The sequence below is a fragment of the Nannobrachium achirus genome (assembly GCF_963921795.1).
Source record: "Nannobrachium achirus genome assembly, chromosome: 12".
NCBI classification, from domain to species: domain Eukaryota; kingdom Metazoa; phylum Chordata; class Actinopteri; order Myctophiformes; family Myctophidae; genus Nannobrachium; species Nannobrachium achirus.
In genome coordinates, this window is record NC_137832.1 from 2,579,457 (window position 1) to 2,592,394 (window position 12,938).

Here is a 12,938-nt window from a genome sequence, read left to right on the forward strand (position 1 = left end):
GCGTGCGTGCGTGCGTGCGTGCGTGTGTTTTAACTGTCTCTCTTCTTCTACCAGGTCGTGTTCTGGTGCCGACAACAAATGACGATCTTTAGACTCCTCCCACACACCCAGGTTCACTTCCTCTTTCTTTTTAATTCACTTTTATTTAAAATGTATAAAAGTGTATAAAACTAGAACACATGCTTGTGTAAGAAGTGAAATAACAACAACTAGACTAGGATACTAATTAAAATATCAACTGAACATTGATTTTCAGAGATATACTGTAGCTATTTTAATTTCTTACAATATGAATCTAATTATCAAGTTTAATAATCAAATAAATGATCTGTTGTATCAGACCACACTGTCCTGATGACAATGTGGTCAGATGTATTGATTATGTCAAATATTAATCAATCAAATAAACATTTATTTTACATGAGATTCTACAGAGATTCTACTGAGATAAACTATTGACAAATTATTGGTGTCTCCAGTGGGACGCTATTTTCCTACATTACATTCCTATGTTTATTCACGATGTTGATGGCATTCGGCAGCTTTTGTAAACTTGGTTGAAGTGTGAAATACTGAAATTATTCTTTTTTTATCGATGCTCCTGAAAACTCTCTGTGCAGACGGTGCGGTGCCGAGTGCAATGATCAATACAACACTGACTGTTGACAAAGTATTGCTCACATGTTGTTAGAGTGGACTGAGTTGTTTCTACTCTGATGGTTACTGTACAGGGAGGATGCTGAGAGCTTAGCTTATTAACTAGTTTACTAATAACTTGTTCATGATCTATTAACTATTTATTAGCCTGATTTCAGACTCAGCTCACGCTTTAGTCTGAAACTGTGCTCCATTCTGAGCGATTTACGGGGGACTTTTTTGCGAGCGTGCACGCGCGTGTCCGCGCGCGAGTGATCGCGACGCACGGTGATCGAGACGCACGGTGGACGCGACGCACCGTCGGGGAGTGTGTGTGTGATTGTGTGTGTGTCTCTGTCTGTGCCAGTGACTGCTTCCACACAGAACTGCGACCAGAAACTTGTAATCAACATTAAACAGTATGGGGTTAAATTAAGGCCAATTCAAATTCGTATTCGTACTTTGCCTTTTTTTTACTCGTAAACATTTTTACCAAAAAAACTATACGTAAACAAATTAATTGGAAAAAAATATCCGTAAAAAAAAAAAAAGTATGAATGTTTTTGGGGAAGCTGCAGTGATTATAATGCCAAAACAAAAAAACAAGACAAAATACGAATATTTTCTTACTGATTTACGAGTTGTTTTGTTGGTTTACTTCATCACGAATGCTTTCATCATCTCACGCACACGAATGAAACGCTCACACACACGAATGAACCGGCCAATAATCACGTGATCGGCAGAGAGCCAATGGGGGTGCGGCCTTTCCACTAGCCAATCATAATTCTCCATTCTTGGCAGCAGTTGCCATGTCTGGTAAAAGTGAGTAATCTGTTGTTTATGTTCCTCACATAATATACCTATATCCACACGATATTTGTTTTTAAACTATTGACTAAATTGACTAATCAATCATTTTTATACATTAAATAAAATAGAAATGCATATATTATTAATACACACGATAAAAGCACTGATAAAGGTCACTTACAGATGCTGCAAATCAAAACTAGACAATTAACCTTACCTCCGGCCCTGACCTTTTTACTGTAAATACAATATTTATTGTTTCTTATTTTTTTCTTATGATTGATGATACAATGTGCACAATAGCCTAATGTATTTTATTATTCTGTCATTTAATGTACATAGCATCCATGAAATGTGAAATGGATGATTACAAAAACAGACCATTTGGCCAAAACAAACTAGTTACTATGATGAACAGTGTTTCATAACAGATTACAGTACAACTTTGACTGTACAACCTGGATTAATGAACATTTTGCTAATAAAGAATGCAATCAATTCCTAATGTAATTTATTTACTTACCAGCAGACCCTCTGATGTTATAACCAAGCTAAATAAGTGTTCATGTACAATAGGTTATTTCACATTGATGTTAGCAGACAGTGATGACCAAGATCAACTTTAGGTTGGAAGGAAAAAATGCTACAATAGTCAAATACAACTGCACAGAATTATATTTTATTAGACAGTGGCTCCACAGTGTGTGGCAACAAAGTTAATCAAACAGATTTTCCTGCTGAGTCCCCGTTTCAATGATGTGTTCAATTGCTGAATCTTATTTGTTAGTTTCTTTCTACATGAAAACTAATTATAATAGAACTTGCAGAATTAATTGTACAAAATTATCGATGTGATTGTTTAGAGATGTAAAGGATGTTTGGAGGAGGGTTTCAGTATTTCTAATGTAGGTGTTGTAACAGTAATAGTGCCTGGAAAGGGCATTACATAGAACTGAAAATGGAAGGACCATAGGTTAAGTGTCTGTTCAGCTCTACAACGCTCTTCAACCTACTAAGGCTAGACTCATTGGCTAAGTTGACCTCAACAATGAAGATAGATGTCCCTACTGTGGTGTCAAATTTCAACATCTCAAAAGTGCATTCTGCTGTAATTATATTAGAAATGGGCAAATAAATAAGAATACAAATAAGCACCTAAACTATTTTCAAACAGTAACAGAGCACACATGAAACACATTAACCACTGTGTGCTGGATTCCAGGTAGTGAAGACTGTACGAGGGAGAAGGACACTTTGAGCAGAACACTTGTCGACATAACACCTGTCCAGGCAGGGAGGAACATGAACCCAGTGGGAATTAGGAACTTTGGTAACGATGCCACCCCAGAGCAAGAATATCATACAAGGTTTCATAATTTTAGATTGTAATTAGGGAAAAGCAAAGATGGGAGAGTTAAATGTTTTCATTTAGTTCTATTGTTTTAGCGATTTTAAATACTTTATTTCAGTGCATGTGTGCAAGTGCCTAAATGTGTCCTTTTAGACAATAAGCTGGCAATTTATTTTATTACAATTTACAGTGACACTACTAGCCCCCATAAGTAACATCTGCCCATGAAAGATTGTGGTGCCTCTTTTTGAATGGACTTATTGTATCTAAAAATACATATTTAGCCATTGTACACATGTCCCCAAGCACTGAAAGCAATGTAATCAAAATCGCTAAAATTATAGAAGAAAATTAACACATTTTAACACTCATCTTGTCTTTTCTCTAATTACAATCTAAATATGAAATCTTGTAAAGGTGTCCATTCAGTCAAGTTTGCGATTCTATGTGGTGATGTCAGACGGAGAGAGAGAAAAACAGAGAAACCATCACTCCTCGTGCTCATGGCGGAGGGCGTTGTAGAAGCCATGGAAATCACTGGGCAACACCTGCTTCATTTCTTGCAGATGTTTGAAGTTCATCGCTTTAATGGTGCGGCGGCAAGTGTAGAGTGGGGACACTGTGGTGATGTTGCTCTTCTTCCTCAGTGATGGGGACTCGTAGGGCTTCCAGGCGTCTGAGTGGTCGATCTTGTACTCCATACTGCCATCAACGTTGTACCTAGGATGAATACAAGGACAGTGACAGGGGAGAAAAGTCAGGTTTTAATACTCATTAAATAATGTTTGTTTTGGTTTCCGCAGCTATGTCATTATTATGTATTCAAATACCTGATTGCTCGGAGGTCATGCACGGTGGGATCCCCAGTGACCTTTCCCGGGCAGATGGCTTTGCAGAGGTTCACCTGGCTGAAGTTTTTGAAGAAAGTGTGGTCTACATACTTCACTTGGTATGGCCTGGGATTGGTACGGGCTTCCCGGATGGCAACGACATACTCAGCTGGAACGCAGATGTCTCTGTTCCTCAGTCTTCTCTCAATCACACTGTGCACAGGATGTACTCATCATAAGAGGGATGTTCTTCGAGGAAGTGCACGATGCACGAAGCAAACTCGTTGGCAGAGAGACCAGCTTCACCCTCGTGCCATAAGTAATTTGATGCATCATGTGAAGTCATGTCATACATGGTAAAGTTATGGACACAGAGCTTGGTCTTGAAATAGAGGGATGAGGCCTGTAGCTTGGAGCAGAGCAGGAGCCCCTGAAGATCCATGCATGTCACCAAGGTCTTCTCACCTGCCTCGTCTTTGTCCTTCTGCTTCATGGCTTGTGCAGTGTCCTTTTTGTTGCAGTGCTCCTTCCATGTGGCAGCCTCAATGTTCCCAGCCTTGAACGCACAGCAGGTATCACACTGGTCTTTCTTCGGGTGAAAAAGAGAGTAATTCAAACATTAAACATTCTGGTGAACACTTGCCTTGACAGCACCTGGATGCCATGGTCTGCACTGGAACGGATATACTCTGCATGGAGGTGATTGATGGACTTGAACACAGGCTCCAGGTACATCTTAGTAGCCTGATCTCAGACTCAGCTCACTCTGAGAGTGGGCGGGGTCTCTGGTCTGGAAGCAGGCTAACATCTTAGAGGACGAGGACCGGCAGTAGTGCGAGGGAACTTTTGGAAGGTCCAGAAGGAAGGTCTTCAAGAAGTCAGACTCCTCTTTCCTTACCCTCACCCGCTTCTGCTTATCTTCCTCAGTAGGGCTTTTCCCTCTTCTTCCTACCCACTTCAAAAAAGACCACTGCTTCAATCCTAGGGTTGACAGGAACATGCGTTGGCACACTCCGAGTCTCCTGCCATCTACGACAAGGTGACAGAAAATGGATGCCGACCTCCTGGATTTCTCTGCTCCTGTCCTCCGTCGCTTTACACTGCTCACCTCTACCAATGATGCAACATAAATCTTCCTCTCACGCCAGTCTAATTTCTCCCAGAAGTACTTGAAGATCTCTTCTCGCTTCGACTCTTCCACTTCTCTGCAGTGCAGTTTACTGGACCTGTGGCCGGCTGCAGACTGACATGACACACCCATTTTTCTTCCCTCCTTTAACACTGACTCTCTATTCTTCCTAGGCCAGATATGACTGGCCTATCATTCTACGCCTCTTCTGGATGTTGTTCTTCCAGCCCTCTGGATTTCTCCTCTTCCTACAGAGACCAGCATCAACACCTGAGGAGTCTTCTTCCACCTCAAGTCCTATATTGTGTCACAAAAAGAGAGAAAATTTGTCATTCAGACCATTAGTGTGCGAGTCTCTCTGTGTGTATCTGTGCAGCCCCTTGCGTGCACATCTGTGTGGGTATGTACATGTGTACTGTATGGATGTGTAGTTGAAAGAAAAGAGTTAAATAGCAAACATGCACCATGCAAGATACTACATTACACACATGTGCATCAATGTGTCCATATTAATAATGACAACAACACCTTCATTTCCAGATTCCGATTCACCAGGAGAATCACCATGTTGGTCACGTTCAGGTGTCCAGTTTCGATCAAGCGGATCTGGGAAAGAAAGAGGAACAAACAGAATGCACACGTTGACATAATTCAGTGTTGCTAGGACTTTGCATTCTTTGCTCTGGCTGACTTAAGCCTGGTTGTACACAAACCTTCTTCGTCCCCACTTGTGTCGTCATCCTCAACTCCTTCAGAATCTTCATCCTCCACATTTGAGTCCGGCTCAACTCTGTCTGCACCTAAAGAACAGAAAAGAAATATGAGATGTTCTCACATTAAGTGTGAGGCGCTTTCTGGTCATGTACAGTATGATTCTGAAGGAAAAAAATGAAAATGCAACATTCAGCAGTCACTATTTGTGTTTATTACAGTGATTATTAATAATAATACCTTCATATCCAGATTCAGCAGCACCAGAAGAATCACCATGTTGGTCACGTTTAGATGTTAGGGTTAGTGGTCGAGTGGATCTGGGAAAGAAAGAAACAAAATGAATGCAATGTTAACACACCTGCAATTCAGTGTCAGGCTTTGCTCTGGCCAATAGCCTCGGTTCCCTGGCACTTGTTAGTTTTACACCAACCTTCTTCTTCCCCACTTAAGTAGTCATCCTCAATTCCTTCTTCGCCTCCCTCATTTGAGTGAGGCGCAACAACTTCTGCTGCAGAAAAAGAGAAGAGACTGAATGTCAAATAGAAAACATGCAGCATTGACAATAATGCAAAGTGTCACATGTGTGCGTCATGTTTTTGTATGAAAGACTCTATACAGCTATTAATATTACCTTCATATCCAGATTCAGCAGCACCAGGATTATCCAACTCTAATTTAAGGTTCCATGATGAATCAAGCTCATCTGGTAAAAACATAAGAGGAACACAATGTACAGTGAATGCAAAGTAGAAATTACATTGCCAAGATGTTGCATCCTTTGCCCTTAATCTGTTTTACCACAAACCTTACTTCTCTCTCAGTGGGTGTGTGCGCGTGCGACAAAGACAAACCTTCAATCTCCTCAATTGATGAGTCCTCCACAACTGCTTCTCCTGCTGCTTCTCCTGCTGAAAGGGGAAAAAGGTCACACGAATTAATGAAATGGCTACTTTTTAAGATTGTGATACTACAGCAGATACTGATTAACAATTTGTGTTAAGGTAATAATACTATGTTTGAAACTAGTACAGCAACAATTCAAAATGGGTACTTAGTGCATGTTTAGGGATTTGTAACTAGGACAGCAGGTACAATACAAAACCACACATATGTGTTTCTATGCACTATAATTCATAACACACCACACCACATACCTTCACTCCCAGATTGAATCAAAACAGCTGACCCAGCACTGGCAGCATCAACTTGGTCACAATCAAGTGCATCTTGGAAAGATACAGATTATCATTAGAACACTGAATACAGCAGCTAATTATTGTAATTCATGATTAAAACACTTTGATTTCCAAATTAATCACACAAGTTGCACCACAGCCAGAATCACTACACACATCATTAAACTGAGCTGACTTATTCCTATTTTTCTTTCTATTTTTTTTTATCGCACAAACCTTCTTCGCTGCTTTCACTGCTCTCTAGTACAGTCTCTGCCTCGTCATGTCTGCCCCTGACATACTTGACGCTAACCAAAGCACACTGCTCCTCCATAGAATACATCATCCTGAAATGTTATACTGAAAATAAAAGGAGAATACAGGGTTAAAATCAAGGGTAACACAATGGTGTAAAGTAATTAAGTACATTTTCTTAAGTACTGTACTTGAGTACAATATTGAGGTATTTGTACTTGACTAGAGTATTATCAATTTCCAATACTTTTAATCCACTATATCTCAGATCCAAATATTTTACTTTTACTCCACTACAAGCTGAATTATTTCCAATTTCCAATACTTGTACTCCTCTATATCACAGATCAAAATTATTGTACTTTAATACACAACAAGCTGAGTGCCTTTGGAGTACTTTTACTCCAATGCAAGCTCACAGTGCGACACATTGTGAGCATGTAGATCTGCCATTTTCAAAATATTTGAAATGGGACATTCTGCATAGAGTACTTTTACTTTTGGCACTTTAAGTACATTTTGATGCCAACACTTTAGCCATTTTATCAAGTACATTTTGAATTCCAGACTTTTACTTGTAACAGAGTATTTCTACATTACATTATTGATATTTGTACTTAAAGTAAAAACATTTGAGTACTTTTACCACACGTAATGGTACGTTTTTGTCCAGATGGAACCAAATGGACCCTTTATGGACCCGTTAAGGGTCCATTTGGTTCCATTGACACTCCATAGAAGTTGTTGTGCTGGCAGCTTAATGTAATGGTACGTTTGTGTCCAGATGGAACCAAATGGACCCTTTATGGACCCGTAAAGGGTCCATTTGGTTCCATGGACACTCCATAGAAGTTGTTGTGCTGGCAGCTTAATGTAAGGTATAAGGTAAAGGTAAATGGAAAACCACATGGCAAATTATTTGATCGATAACGCCAGTTGCGGTGGGTTGACGGAGGCGAACCATGTTTGAAGCAAGATCAGTGTACGACGCTGCTTGTTCAGAGAACAAACAGACAACACAAACATCAGAGAACAATACTTTCCTTGAATAATAACAATTCACACGACGCCAAGCACAATCGTGAACATGATCGTTGGTATAACCTAAGCATACAGTTCTCAACAAGACATTTGGTGATACTTTACCTTGTAATAATGTCGAATTCCGTGTCGTTTAGTGAAGAAAAAGTTTGTTGCTCTGAATCATTCCCCTCCTCCAGTCCTTCTTCTCCCGCGGTTAGATACGCGTAGTGTGATGGACAGGTTGAACATCCAATGGTGATGTCGTTTCGGAGCGTATCTCCGTTGGCTGTTGGATACGCGGTGTGATGGACAGGTCCCACATCCAATGGTGATTACTGTTTCAGCGTATCTCCCCGCCCATTACATACGCGGTTTGAGGGACATGTCAAACATCCAATGGTGATGCGTGTTAAATAGCTTGGTCAATAAAACAACTTTCCATTGGCCATTTACACACCAGCTGATACTAGCAGAGAGAGGAGAGTGAATGCAGAGCCCTAGAATGGACAAGTTTTCCTGAACCAAACAGTCGTCAACCTCCCTCACCACGAAGGACCACAGAAAGTTTGTTGTTCCTTCTTGGAGCAGGGGCGTACCCAGGAATGAGGGTCAGGGTAGGCGAAATGCCAGCCGAAATGCCAACGAGGTGCCCCCCCTCCCCCCCACCCCCCCCACCCCCCCCCCCCTCTCCCCCCCCCACCCCCCGGGGGAGGGGGCGCCCATAAAAAATAAATAAATTTTAAATACGTTAAAGCGGATAAATAAATAAACACTATTCAAGTATATTCAATGTATGGATTTTTATTCTCAAAAAGCACAGCATTACAAACAAGGCAAACATTATGCCCAAATAGTGACACATTTCAATTTGCAATTACAACACAACTAAATTAGTTCAAAGTAAACATCCCTTCAAATAGGCCTACATGTCTCAAAACAGGAGACGGCGGGACTTGAGCTTGAAAATATCGATAACTTCATCGTAATTCAGACGATCAGTTAAGTCTCTCTCAAACTCGAGGAGACACAAACTATTTAGGCGAGCTGTTGTCATGGTACTTCTTTGTGTGTAAGAGTGGCCCAACTCACATTAACAGCCAGTGTTAAAACTGGTACCTTTGTCAACACCTTATTACTGAGATTTGCTAATAAATAATTATGATTACACCCCTTGGTTGAAGTGTATTGTTTAAGTATTACCATTAGCGTACCCATATAATATATAAGACTTCCGACAACGCCACCTCTGTTAAAGAGGAAAAGAAGGTTCACTAAGTAAGTAAAACCTTTAAAGACACACAGGTTCGTCATACGGGATACCAGAGCAATATAACATTTCAGGAGAGAGTGACCCAGACACCAATTTAGAAAAGTATAACGATCTTTATTGCTAATTACAGAGGCCTCTATCACGCCATAAAACACAGTTCCAAAAATAAAAGAAATTAAACATATCGCTCCTAAGCTAAAACTAGAAAATGCTAAACAACAATAAAACATCAGTTCAAAACCCCTCCTTCGTATACGTTTCTCATTAGCAGTTAAAGTGCACTTTGCAAAGTTAGCTCCAGGCCTGTTACAGCCTTCAAATTGTAATAATATAATTATTACAATAAATAGGATTCGGCAAGGATATAAGACTAATAACCATATAATTATTAATATCAGTTAAGCAGGTATGAGATAATAAGGATAATAATAATAATAAGCAGAGTGAGTGAAAGGTGTAGAGGGACACAGCAACTCTTCGGTAACGTCTACTTCTTAGGCCCACGCATCTGCGAACAAGGAAAATAGGCCAGTATCTTCGTATACTTCAATTTATCGGCACAACTTCAGGTCAGTGGCTCGAATAGACAATGGTGCATGGATAGGATACTCACAACCAGGCAGCCGAGTGGCTGCCGGTGCGGTTGATTCGCACGACACCACTGTCACCACTGCGACCCCTCTCGTCAGCTCGGATAGAGCGGCTCGTCTCGGCTCGTCTGGATCAGGATAGATGGTCCGCGGGAACACTGCTGGTTCTGCTGGGCCACCGTGTTGTCTGGATCACTGCGTCGCACTGTAGAGCTCACTCGTTTTCGTCATCAATGTTTCTTAGTTAAGGCTCACTCGTTTTCATCATCACTGTTCCTTGGTTAGGGCTCACTGCTCATGCCCTCCTCTTAGCAGTCGGTCCTCAGTCCCTCATATCACCGGTTACTCTACCGGTTCACCTGCCTCTGCCCGTCACACACAATACGTCCGTCTCCTTCCTCGTTCAGAGACAGAATGACTCTGGCTCTCCTTTTAAAGGCCGCCTCTCACTCTGCCAGCCGCCCATTGGCTGAGCTACTGAGCCTAGTTACCCTATCAGTTCTCAGTTCAGGACACACATGCACAGTAGGAGGAGTTGGTTCAGGGGGGAAACAGCATTAACATCATATCCCAAAAGTCCAACAATGTATTCAAAAGTAAAAAGACAGAAAGAATACATTGAAATAGTTAATAATAAAGAAAAACAAAAAATAATAATACCGCTTCCTTTCACCCCCTTACACTCTCCCCCTCTTAATCGTTGCCAGTCCCTGCAACTATCCTACAGGAAAGAGAAAATAACCAACACGGCTCATACATTAACTCAGTGCGCACTGCCGGTCACTGGGAGCTACACATACCTTTAAAACATTACCGTGCACTATTCGATCCCGCCAAGAAGTCAACTTCCTACCTGCTCTCCGCTCGTACATACGCTTGCGCTGTCTGGGGTCTAAAGTCTTGATCACCTTGGCCTTCTCCATGTAGCGCATGCAACACTCCACCATGTTCTTCATGTCCTCGTCTTCCTTCCTCAAGACCTCCTGGAGCTCATCAATCTTCTTTGCCATATTGCCGTCCACTTTGGGTTCCAGGTCGTAAATAACCTCCCTCTTCTTCTGCATGTCAGAGTGGGCCTCATGGAGCTTCTCCAAACCCTCCTCTGGCCTTCTCTTCAATAGGGATGAATCCTCCGTCTGGCGGCCTGGCTCCTGCAGAGCCCGCTGGGGCTCCTCCACTTGGGCTCTCCTCTCTCTCCAGGGCCCCTCAATCTGAGACTCCTTGCCTGCACCCTCCCGCTGCAGGGCAGACAGCTCCTCAGCCATGTGGCGGATTTGGACATTACACTGCTCACGCACCCTCTCCACCTCTTTCCTGGTGTGTACAGCAGCATCCTGGATCAGCTGCTTAATGGTCTCCTTGGCCTTCTCCAATTCATCACATCTTTGCTTCTCCCTCAGAAGGGCCTGCTCCTTCTGTAACGTAGCCTCTTCAGTGAGCCGAGCGCTGTCGTGGACTTTAGCCAGGGCCTCGTAGCGCTCCTCCTCAAGGGCGGCGCACCTCCCCTGGAGCTTACACACATTTCCCACCCACACTGCCTGCTCTCTGTGCACTGCCTCTGTCTCCTGAGACGCTGCTTTTAACCTGGCTTCTAACTGACTCAATGCTGACTGAAGCTGTTGTAGTCTCCAGTCCGAGGCCTCCTTCAGATCCTGAGCCTCCGCTGCGTCTTCCTCCCATCCCTGCATCTGATCCTGTACGGTCTGTAGCCGCTCGGTCATCTCCTCCACTTTGGCTGTGGTGGTCCTCAGCTCCGTCTTGGCCTGCCTGAGCTGGCCACGTAGCTCCTCCATCTCCGTGCTCTGCTCCGTCACCATCTTGAGGAACTTCTGCTTGTCTCTACATAACCTCGCTATATGGCCTGACCGCTTACATTGTCGACATATCGGCCTCCCCTCTCCATCCCATTCGTTTCTCTGCGGTGGCCCATAACGGCGTGCCGGTGGCACGTAGGCTGGCTGCGGTGGCGCGTAGGATGGCTGCGGTGGCGGCGGTGTGGGACATACAGCTGGAGCGGCGGCTTGCATGAGCGGTCGGATTTCGTTCATCAATTCCTTCGTAAACCCCTTCATCTGTGTTTTGACGTCCTCCATTATTTCTCGCTTCAGTTCATCTCTCCAAGCAGAGGTCTGTGGTGGCACAGGGACAGTTACTGGGTTAATAGCATGACAAGCAATTTCAGCAGCTGGCGTACCTCCATGTTCCATGTCCAAAAGCAAAGCCTCTTCTCGTAGTGCAGCGAAATCTTCGCCTGGATGGCGTCGAGCATATATTCGCAGGGCCTGGCCAAGTGGGCCCTCAGCTAACCCTATGAGAAACTGGTCTCGTAACATGGCCTCGGTGGGGGCAGTATCAGCATCATATCGCCGCAACCCACAAAACAACTCTCTAAGCCTCACAATAAATGAATTAACTCTCTCCCCAGGGCGCTGCGCACAACTAAAAAACTGAGAGCGCACCTTTGCGACAGGAATCTTTCCTTTATATACATCATCTAAACATGTAAAGATTTTCACTACTGTGTCTCGGTCTCCCTCATCCAACACATCAACCTGTCGTTTAGCCTCATCCGTTAAAGTTTGACGCAAAATATTAACTTTCTTAGCCTCGTTAACATTTTGCGTACTCAATAGCCCTTTAATCTGCACTTTCCATTCCCTATATTTAGTTTCACCTTCTGTACCTCCGAACGTGGGCAGCCATGGGGCACCCGGATATACCGGCATCATCATCATTATAAATTACAAGTTCAAGGTCACACACAACTGTTCAATCTCTCCTTTATATTGCTCTGTACCCGATCCTGCCGACGCACGCCAATATGTAAGAGTGGCCCAACTCACATTAACAGCCAGTGTTAAAACTGGTACCTTTGTCAACACCTTATTACTGAGATTTGCTAATAAATAATTATGATTACACCCCTTGGTTGAAGTGTATTGTTTAAGTATTACCATTAGCGTACCCATATAATATATAAGACTTCCGACAACGCCACCTCTGTTAAAGAGGAAAAGAAGGTTCACTAAGTAAGTAAAACCTTTAAAGACACACAGGTTCGTCATACGGGATACCAGAGCAATATAACATTTCAGGAGAGAGTGACCCAGACACCAATTTAGAAAAGTATAACGATCTTTATTGCTAATTAC

At 42.7% G+C, this 12,938-nt stretch overlaps 1 protein-coding gene across 6 annotated transcripts; it reads right to left on the reverse strand.

Moving 5' to 3' along the window:
* Positions 1–2,199: 2,199 nt before the first annotated feature.
* Positions 2,200–8,391, reverse strand: LOC308295036 (uncharacterized protein). Of its 6 annotated transcripts, none has more exons than XM_080737977.1 (11): positions 8,050–8,391; positions 6,886–7,008; positions 6,628–6,699; positions 6,325–6,378; positions 6,105–6,176; positions 5,904–5,981; positions 5,711–5,790; positions 5,473–5,559; positions 5,288–5,365; positions 3,631–5,056; positions 2,200–3,520 (listed from the first exon to the last, which is right to left on the reverse strand). In XM_080737977.1, exons 2-7 carry the CDS (start codon positions 6,992–6,994, stop codon positions 5,774–5,776), a joined length of 402 nt encoding a protein of 133 aa, XP_080594103.1. In that variant the 5' UTR covers positions 6,995–7,008; positions 8,050–8,391; the 3' UTR covers positions 2,200–3,520; positions 3,631–5,056; positions 5,288–5,365; positions 5,473–5,559; positions 5,711–5,773. The 6 variants fall into 6 exon arrangements, 5 of the variants coding, with proteins under 5 accessions (XP_080594103.1, XP_080594104.1, XP_080594102.1 ...); XM_080737978.1 differs by having other exon boundaries at positions 5,904–5,978; positions 6,325–6,381; XM_080737976.1 differs by having other exon boundaries at positions 6,325–6,381.
* Positions 8,392–12,938: the final 4,547 nt, after the last annotated feature.

Excerpts from the sequence above, each read along its gene's own strand:
- LOC308295036 (XM_080737976.1), bottom strand. The coding sequence starts at position 6,994 with ATGATGTATTCTATGGAGGAGCAGTGTGCTTTGGTTAGCGTCAAGTAT. Across the intron at positions 6,177-6,324 it reads ATCAATTGAGGAGATTGAAG|ATGAGCTTGATTCATCATGG; the intron begins GTTTGTCTTTGT and ends TGTTTTTACCAG. Across the intron at positions 5,982-6,104 it reads TGCTGAATCTGGATATGAAG|CAGAAGTTGTTGCGCCTCAC; the intron begins GTAATATTAATA and ends CTTTTTCTGCAG.